At 36.0% G+C, this 10567-nt stretch overlaps 1 protein-coding gene across 1 annotated transcript in view; it reads left to right on the plus strand.

Moving 5' to 3' along the window:
• Positions 1–4105, plus strand: part of MOB1B (MOB kinase activator 1B) — a 79514-nt gene extending 75409 nt beyond the window's left edge. Inside the window, exon 6 of the mRNA XM_032259357.1 lies at positions 1817–4105. Coding sequence (XP_032115248.1) covers positions 1817–1894 — 78 coding nt within the window. The 3' untranslated portion in view covers positions 1895–4105. The remainder of the gene's footprint in view (positions 1–1816) is intronic.
• The last annotated feature ends 6462 nt before the right edge of the window (positions 4106–10567 follow it).

Below are 10567 nucleotides of genomic sequence, written 5' to 3' on the forward strand. Positions count from 1 at the left end.
GGACACTGTGAGCTTCTTAAAGATAAGTCATTAGTTTTACAGTATCACCGTTTGATTAAGCAAGGGCGGCACTTGCCTTGGGCCCCACAATTTAGAGTTACCTGCTCTGGTCCTTCTGTAGCCTGCACCCCTCTCCACAGAGTGAGGAATCTGTAGGGCCAAAAACTTACCTATCTCGATCCTTTCTGGTGCTTGCTTGGGTACCTGAAACCCAGAATTCTCTGTCCACATGGTTCAAAACGTATTTCCAGGGTCTCTATGCATCTTTTTCTGGGCTCCATTCTTTTGAGGGCAGGTTCTTTCTCTGATATGTATACCTTAAGGCCTGAGGGGTTGCTGATGGCAGTTGTTTCTGAGGGCATGTGGACATTACCCAAAGTGTCCACACTCGTATGTGAGGTCTCTTGAGGTGCAGGATGGATGGGGTTTAAAAGCAGGGAGATCTGAGTGCCAGGCACCCGAGGCTGGCTCTCCTAATGTCACTACTTTCCAGTGTAGAATCCTTAGGAGTCTGGAGAATTTTTTTTTTTTAGACGGAGCCTCACTTTGTTGCCCAGGCTGGAGTTCGGTGGCACCATGTCAGCTCACTGCAACCTCTTTCTTCTGGGTTCAAGCAATTCTCCTGCCTCAGCCTCCCGAAAAGCTGGGATTACAGGCGCCCAGCACGCCTGCTAATTTTTGTATTTTTTAATAGAGAGAGGGTTTCACCATGTTGGCCAGGGTGGTCTCGAACTCTGGACCTCAGGTGATTCACCCGCCTCAGCCTCCGAAAGTGCCGGGATTATAGGTATGAGCCACCACGCCTGGCTGAGCGTGGAGAATTCTAAGTTTGAATCTGTTATCCTGGTCGCTATGAGGGTATGTTTGTCAAGGTAGGAGGATAGAACATGTTTACTTAACAACATACTAGCTTAATACAAAATTTAGTAATTTAGTCATATGATATATATCCATTTGCATTATTGGCCCAGACTCTACAAACCTTAGGGGTGGTCCTGCTATTAAATACCCGCTAATGCTTCTCTCCAGTATTTAACTGTAGTGCTTGGCACATCATAGATGCTAATAAATGAATTAAATTTGAAGCTAAGAATGCCTTACCATGGCAAAAGATCAGAATTGCAGACAAACTTCTATTTACTAGCCTTTTAATTTATAGTTCAGGGGAAATCTATTTAGCAGTGAACTTCAGAATGACGGGTGAAATTTCTAAAGGAGCACAAATTAAATTCAGACTTTCTCATTTGTTGTTCTTCACAATATTTTAATTTATCATTTGTGAACTCAACCGTATTCATGTTATTTTCCTACCATATCTTGCAAGATAGCTTGTAGATACATTAGTTTATAACCAGGTTTTTGCTCGTCATATAATGCTCAAGTTTGCCTGAGATGCTAGTGTGTTTTTTGTTTGTGTGTGTGTGTGTGTGCGTGCGTGCACGCGTGCACCTCTACTTGGTTGACTGTATTTAAATGGTGTCCAGATCATTCCTTTCAATAGGAAGCAGCAACTCCCATTTATTGTTACTTTGTGCCAGGCATTACATGAAATAGTTGATATCCAGTATCACATTTAGTTCCCACAATAATTTTATGAGTTAGGGGGATTTATCCTAATGTCACAGATGTAAAAACATAGTATCAGGAGTGATTAAGTGATTTACCCAAGACACAGACCTAGTGAATAAGGGAAAAAATATTCTGCTTTTATTTACTTCAAAAGCTAATTTCCAACAAATATTCATGGTAATTTACTTTGGAATAATATGCAAATAATGTTTTTGCTATTTATTCTTCCTTTCTTTATCATGCATAGGAATTCAACCTTATTGATAGAAGAGAACTTGCACCACTCCAAGAACTGATTGAAAAACTCACTTCAAAGGACAGATAAAAGGATGCAGAGCTGTGCAAATTGTTCCTCAAGTGAAGTAGTGTGGAGTGTGTTGGGGTTTTTGTTATATTTTGTTTTTATCTGGATTATTTTTGTCCTAGGTTTGGGGGGACTTGTTTGGGTTCCTTTTTCTTTATTCTGATTATATAAAACCATATTCTATTGCTAGGGGAAGCCAAGAACCATTCTCTATACATTTGATAAGAGTAAATTTATCTTAGTGTTTTTAAACATGGTTTTGGTTACTTGAGGAGTTTTTAAATAATATTGTGTGCTGCAAGAAAGTGCTGATTGATTGAACTGCTGATGGATTGGTTTCTGCGTGGTATAAATTGTGGCCCATTTTTGAAGTCCCCAAAAGACTTACGTTTTTAAGTGCCTTGGCAGTCTCACTTCTGAGGTGCAAAGCATAGATATAGAACTGAACAGGGCTTAAAACAATATTAGGATTACTACCCAGGGCACTTACTGGTGCATGTTGTAAAATATCTGTGATAAAAGCCATAGTTTACCTAAAATGGTGATCTCCAGCCTTTACTGCTTTGAAGAAACAGAATTTGTAAAGGTGTGCATGTAGAACATAAAAAATATTTCTTAATTATTTTTGATATTGACGGTAATATGTTATGTTCAACAATGCTTAAAGCTCTACAAGCAGGTCTTTTCCCACCTCTTGTTATCTGTGATATTGAAACTTCAGGATAATGAAATGTATTACATTTTGGCTTCTTTCTACACGTTAACTGCACTGTAGTTGTAAAAATTCAGGTTATATATAGGATTGCCATCTTCAGAGGTGATGCTGAACTGTGAGGTTTCCTAGCAATTGCCAAATGAGCCATAAGTCTGCACAATTCCCATCTGCCTTGAAGAGGAGGGATAGGAATGTGTATTTGGCTGGGGGTATGGAGATATTACTCTGTATGGGGAGTTAAGTTCTAGAAAGTTTTGTCCGAAAACCTTTGAATAGAGTGGCATGAAGATTTTAATCAATTACTTATAAACAAAGTCTTAGAGACTTCCTTTTAGGAATCAACTTCCATGAGAAGTTAAAAATAAATTATTGTTTTAGGTACAGACATTAAACATGGAATTTAAGGACTGTTTGGGGAAATTGATCATTTCTTAGCATTTCCATTCAGTGAATGGAGCTGGTGTTTCCCTGTCATTTTAAGATGATACTGTATCTTCTTTCCTTATTATAGGCCCAGTTTGAAGCATTCTGACTTCTGTTTTTTCCACTGTGAAAGGAAATGTTTTTCTTTGCAGTGGTATCAGATAATGAAAAATGCTAATTCAGTAGTTATTAACTTTTAAATTTTATTTGCCATGACCTTCTAGTGAATTATTACCATAAATAACAAGTTCAGAACTTAGTTTTTAGAATATTTTTTTCCACTTCAGTTTTATTCTTGAGAAATACCCTTTTCAGAAATCCAATTTTAGTGTTGTCATTTCCAATAAATCTTCTTTCTTCAGTAGAAATATATACCCTTTCTTCAGTAGAAACATAGACCTTTTTCCTTCTAGGAAGAAATGCTTGCTCTGAAATAGTATAGAGTAAAAACACTTAGTAGAGAATCTAAAATTAAATCAGTTTGCTTTGCCATTAACAAGTAGAGCAGACAATTTAATGCCATTATAATTATGTTGACTAGGAACTGCCTTTTTCTCCACTTCATTTCTAGCAATTATTTACCAAGTACGAATAGTAGAAATAACAGGAGAGCATGGCAGAGTTAGATATATTAGACATTTATTGGTAAAGCTTATTTATAAACTGCAGTGAGAGCTAGTTAATTTCCTCAAGACAGATCTTTTTGTATTCAGATAGATAATATGAATCATTATGGGTTGATTCAGAAATAAAATTTGTGAGGTGATTTTGAGTATTGTCTATATAGGAAAATGAAGCACAGAATTACTCGGTCTTCCATATTGTATTTGACTTCATATCAGTCTAGTAACAAAGGAGTTGCAGTAGTCAAGTGTAGAGAGAACAGTGAAAAATTAATCTTGCCCTTTCAAGCCTTATACAGTAGTACACTGTAAAAATGGAAAAATGTCTCCATAAATTAATTTTAGTAGTAAGACCTACTCTCCTCTATATGTAGAAAGAAGTTTGTTTTCACTGTGCCAGAATCTCAGGTGCCTGCTTCAGAGTATTTCTTTAATCACAGTCATTGGGAAGTAAAGAGATGTGTATATGTGTATATATGGTAACAAAGCATAACAGTTCTTTAGGGGAGGGGCCTGCCATTGCACATGGTGTTACATGGCTGCAAGTAAAGAAAAATCAGAAAGTGAAGGAACTGATACAATAAAAAGTTGATTTGATTTGGTTGGTTCCTGTCAAAGTTGGTAAGATGCCCTTTGCCCCGCTCCCCGAGACAAGAGTCTCACACTGTCGCCCAGGCTGTAGTGCAGTGGCGTGATCTCGGCTCACTGCAATCTCTGCCTCCTGGGTTCAAGCAATTCTTCTGCCTCAGTCTCCCGAGTAGCTGGGACTGTGCTCATGCGCCACCACGCCCAGCTAATTTTTTTGCATTTTTAGTAGAGACGGGGTTTCACCATGTTGGCCAGGATGGTCTCGATCTCCTGACCTCTTGATCCACCTGCCTCATCCTCCCAAAGTGTTGGGATTACAGGTGTGAGCCACGGCGCCCGGCCAATGCCCTTTTAAATGTAAGGATCAATGCTTTGTTCTGCCGCAAAGTTTGCTGATAAATGTCTGTTGTATTCTTTTCGGATTTTAATTAATTTGTAAGTAACCAAGATAATTATTTTCCCCCTTGCTCTTTATATTAATACATAGCTATAAAGCAAAAGTTGGTTTTCTTACCCTTCGATAAAAGCATCCCGTAAAATATAAAGTAGTAAGTTAACATAGTATTATTATTAGTCACAGTGCTTTTTTTGGTTAAATGTTGATCTGAAACAATGTTTTGGAATTACTTTAAATGATGGAGTCGTGGTGGTAGAGAGAAATTAATCACAAAAAGAGTGAAAATCTTTTAATTAGCAGTAGATGGTGCTGCTGGCTTTCATTTGCAGACTTGATTATTCCCTTTCCCTTAAAAGCCATGGCATTAGACTGTACTAAACAAGAAGCATGTGTTAGTTGCTGGTAGAGGTTTTGGAGGTTAATTTACCTTAAGTTGTAAGATTTTAAATTGCTGCCTCTTTCTGCCTTTCCTCTGTTAGTCATTTGTAAATTCTAAATGGTCACCATAAAATGTATTAGGTAGGAGAAGATATGTTTTGTGTATAATATATCTCAGATGGAGTTACTACCTGGCTTATCAGGATGGATAAAACACTACAATCTCTTATCAGGAAATAGAGATGATATGGATATTTATATATTACATATATAATCACCAGACTCCATTTTATATGTTAGTATTTTCCTTGCTTATGGGAAAATAGCAAAACAGCATTTCATTTATACTTTTGTCTACCCCTCTCTGAGAGAGGTTTTGATAACCACTGAAATGGTAGAATATGTGAGATACAAATATTGACTTGTAGAACTTTCTTTTTAAAATGAATAAGTCATGCCTTAACATCCAAATGAGAGTTGATCTTCAAAGTGGTTCTTTTGGGAGCACTATTTATTCTAGCTATACTGCAAAAGGATAATATTTTTGGAAATCTTCTAGAGGATGCCATAAGAATCAGTTTGTGATTATGCAGGAAAATCAATTTCATCATTTTAGTTGCACCAAAAACTTTTGGCAGCTTAATATGACTTTTTTTTTTCTTTCTTTTTTGAGATGTAGTCTTACTCTGTTGCCCGGGCTGGAGTGCAGTGGCATGATCTCAGCTTACTACAACCTCTGTCTCCCAGGTTCAAGCAATTCTCCCTCCTGAGATTCCCAGGTAGCTGGGATTATAGGCATGCACCACCACACCTGCCTAATTTTTGTATTTTTAGTAGAGATGGGATTTTACCATGTTGGCCAGGCTGGTCTCAAAATTATGACCTCAAGTGATCTGCCCTCCCCAGCCTCCCAAACTGCTGGAATTACAGGCATGAGCCACCTCGGCCAGACAATATGCTCTATCTTAATCATCAGCTCAACTGTAATTTAAACTTGGCTGTTCTCTGAGAACTCAACCATTAGGGAAGTTCAAAGGAAAGTGCCATAAGTTCTGAATTTGCACAAGATAATGTTTTAGGCCTTGGTAACATCATTGAATATAAGAATAGTTTCCTGATGTCACTTTTTGAAGTGGAAAATATCACTTGGATATAGAGGTTTTACTTTAGAAAAAAAATCAGTTCAATTACCTTAATTACCTTAGTTAGATATGTTAATAATCTAAAGAACTAAGTCCTTTCTCTAGAACTTGTTTTCTATTTTTGTTCCTTTTCCTGAAAACTTTCAATTTAATTTTGACTACTGTAGGATAGTATTGATTGAATGGATACTATGGAAAAATGGGTCCAATATTTAAGATAGAAGTGGTTTACTGCAATTTTTTAAAAAAATGTTTTCAGTCAGATGAACAGTTTGTCTTTAATGAAAGACTGGAGATTATTATACAAAGAAATTGGATTAAGTTTCATATGCTAATTATGCTGAGTTTTAAGCCTACATATCACAAAATATTTGGAATTGTATAACCTTTTCATATATTTATAATTTTTAATGTCTTTTTAAAAGATGTGGGACCAAAAGCATATTTATAATTTGGAAATGTGATTGCATACCAATAAGAAAACTTACCTTATTTTGAAATTTATCTGAGGTATTGAAAAATATGCCAATTCTTAAAAACACAGATTTATACTTTAAGCTTATTTTGAAATTTATCTGGGATTTTAAAGAATATATACCAGTTCTTAGAAACACAGATTTATACTTTAAGGACTACTCTTTAGTAATGTAAATATCAGAGTTTTATTGTAATATTAAAATTTACCATAGAAGTCACTGTTGTTCAGCTATCAGCTTAATTGTGTATGATATGATAAAGCTATCTTAAGATTTAATGGAAAAGTTTAATTTGAAGATGTAACAAAAATTCTGACCACAGATGATTTTGAATTTTTAAGGCTTTCCTAATAAGCTAATCACAGAGAATAATTCATTTTGAAGGTGTAAAACTGCACTCTATGTCTGTCACTTGTAGCTGAACTGATTCACATTTTGACAAAACAGAGAAAATACAAATTAAAATGTTGAGTACCAGCAGTTTTGCAAATGTAGTACAACTTTCTTTTTCTGCATGTAGAACTAAATAATTGGAAACTTCGGGCTACCATTTTCAAAGGTAGATACTAAAATCACTGGCTTTTTCCAGCAGTATGTTTTTCCACTGTTAGTGTACACACACACACTGGAAAATAATTAGGCTGATTTTTCAGGTCTTCATTGTTAGAGATTCTTAAGTATTTACTGTCAGTTCATAGGTTTCAGTTTGTTTAGGTTGACAGCTTTCTTTAAATTATTTCACTGAAGCTGAGATTATTAGTGATACAAAGTTAAAATTTCAATATTTAATTTTTCCGTCACATATTATTAATACTAAATTGTTTTTTAATTTGTAAATTCATGTTCCCATCTGAATTAATATAAATTTTTATAGGTGGGTATTTCTTACAGTTTTACACAAGTTTTTATTTTTATTTTTCTGAAATAATTGTGCAGGTTGTAAAAAAGATTAGTGCATTTTCATTTTAAGGATGCTTTGTTCCTTAAATTGTTTGGCAGAAATGACTGGTTTTAGGGAAAACAGCTTTTTTTTACAGACACTAACGTTAGTATTTGTTATTATTGTACATGCATAACCAGAGAGGTGAGGGCACTAATCTTGTAACGAACACTTACTTGATGTTTTATTTGAACTTTTCCTACAAATTTAAGTTACTAGAATTACCACTAGGAACAGTGCCATGAAATCTCGGTTGAAAGAGAATACAATATATGTGAGAACACTTAAAGTTCAAATAGAAATCATTTCTGAAGACAAAGCAGAGGAATATTGTCGGTGCCAAGTAATGGAAGAATAAGGGCAGCATTTACACTGTGCAAGTATTGAGGAGAGTGCATACCCAAGACAGGGATCTACTCCCATGGAGATAAGACAGTTTCTCTCTTATAATCAAGTAGCTAGAAGGGGGAAAATACTCTAAGATATGAAATTCAACATAGGCGTTATAAACTATGCCAGATTATGCAAATTGTAGTTACTGATCGAAGTTTAATTGCTTCATCATTTTGGTTAAAAAGGGATACTGAATGTCAAAAAATCTGTAATATGTTTTATTTGAGAGATGTAAATAATGTATACAGACTTGTATGTGATAGGATGGGAAATATTTAAATTATAGGTTTTTTTTTTAAAGGAGGAAACTCAATGTTTATAAGAAAAAAATGAATAAATAGTTATGTTTGGCCATGAATCCTGACTTTGCGTTACTGTTTATTTTTGCTATTGGCATTCCCACACTAAACACATTCCAAGGGAAATATTGATGGTATATAGAATATGTTGAACATTGAAATTTTGTTAGGCATTATTTTCTGTAATGTTCACAACAACCTTGGAAATTAGTATCTCAGTCAACATCCTAGAAAACTAAAGCTCAGAAATTGTACAAGTCACTGATTTGGATTAGGGTTTTAAAATCCTACTATGCCTGAACTTGAAGCCAGTGTTTTTGTTTTTCTTTTTTCACTTTTTTGTTTATTCTTCAGTGTGCAGCTGTATTTTTTTAAAATATATACTATTACAATGAGAGCAGTTAGTATAGTAATAATCATTTGTTGACCTTTTCATTAAGCTATTTTAATATTTTGTCTTCATTGTAGATCATTAAGGAATAGTAATAAACAATATTGGAGAATCATCTACCAAGTTCCAAAAGGAAATGTGTATTTTATTATATTTATTTATTTTTTGAGATAGAGTCTTGCTCTCTTGCCCAGGTGGGAGTGCAATGGCATGATCTTGGCTCACTGTAACCTCTGCCTCCTGGGTTCAAGCGATTCTCCTGCCTCAGCCTCCCGAGTAGCTGGGATTACAGGTATGTCCCACCACGCTCAGGTAATTCTTTGTATTTTTAGGAGAGACAGGATTTCACCATGTTGGCCAGGCTGCTCTCAAGCTCCTGACCTCAGGTTATCCACCTCCTTTGGTCTCCCGAAGTGCTGGGATTATAGGCGTGAGCCACCACACTAGGCCAAAATGTGTATTTTAGCAGTCTTCTCAGAGTATGAGACGTATTTATGTTAGAGGCATTTGTGTTTGAACGTCAGGTTAAGAATATTTAATGGTAGTAGCCACAGTTGCTCAGAGTCACTAAGAGTATTTGGGAGAGAGACTAGTTGAACTGCTGGTCAGTGCTGATGTGGACTGTGTCTGCATGCTTTAAAAACACCCTGTTATTCATTTGTTGTGTGTAAAGAAATATACACATACTCATATATTGTAAAATTTACTACATTTTGATAATTAGGTTCATTTACCTCTGTCGTACTAAACATAAGCTGTTAATCCCTCATATAACATCTGCAGCGATGCATTTTGCAACACAAAGATTCTAATTAATTATTCCTCTAAGGTTTAAACAATCATGTTTAGAAGTTTTACTAAAAAATTGTACATGCTCCTGTTTTAAACACCGTGATGAATACAGTATCACATTTTCTTGATGGCTCTGGTTCACTTTACAAGCATGTAGCAAAACAGCTTTCTTTGCTAAGCTATATACAATCGATGACTCCCATGCTCTTCTAGTATGTTATTTTGCTTTCAGATTTCAGACTTGCAGGCAGTACCCAGACTCCCACTCTTGCATTTATGATGGTTTCTGTACCCCCTGTTTTCTAGGCACTAATGAAGATTACAAGGGGAAATTTGTAACGGAGCTTATTAAGTTGCTAAACATTTTACATAAGTAGTTGAGTTGGTGTAGACGAATTCATGGGCCGTGTAACCACTACTTACCTATGTTCAGGGCCTCTTATTTTCTATGTTTTTTGCTATTTTCTGAGTTGATTTAGTTTTCCTAATAGACCTGTACGTTGTCAGGCAATTCACCCACCATAGCCTCCCAAAGTGCTGGGATTACTAGAATTCCCACAGGAGAAAAAGAATTCCCAAATTGAAGGAATAGTAAAATTTCTGGCAAGAAAGGGTTAAGATGGCAGCATGCTCATGACTGGCTGGGTGCTCTGTATTCTCTCTTATCTGCAGTTCCAAAATCTGAAAAGCTCAGAAAACCTTTATTTATTTATTTTATATGATTTTGAGATGGAGTTTCACTCTATCACCCAGGCTGGAATACAGCTGAGTGATCTTGGCATACTGCAACCTCCGCCTCCCGTGTTCAAGTGATTCTCCTGCCTCAGTCTCCCGAGTATCTGGGACTATAGGCACACGCCACCATGCCCGGCTAGTTTTTGTGTCTTTAGGAGAGACAGGGTTTCACCATGTTGGGCAGGCTGGTCTCGAACTCCTGACCTCAGGTAATCCACCTGCCTTGGCCTCCCACAGTGTTGGGATTATAGGCGTGAGCCACCACACCTGGCCCCAAAACTAGTTTTTTGAATTCAGTGCAAACTTAATCTGACTGGAGGTTAATAGTTTTTATCCCACTTCACGTTAACACTCTTTATATTTCACTGCAAAATATTAGTGCATTTAATTTAACACCTTTAC

The sequence above is a fragment of the Sapajus apella genome, unplaced genomic scaffold (assembly GCF_009761245.1).
Source record: "Sapajus apella isolate SASKATOON/1434 unplaced genomic scaffold, GSC_monkey_1.0 scaffold108, whole genome shotgun sequence".
Taxonomy (NCBI): Eukaryota; Metazoa; Chordata; class Mammalia; order Primates; family Cebidae; genus Sapajus; species Sapajus apella.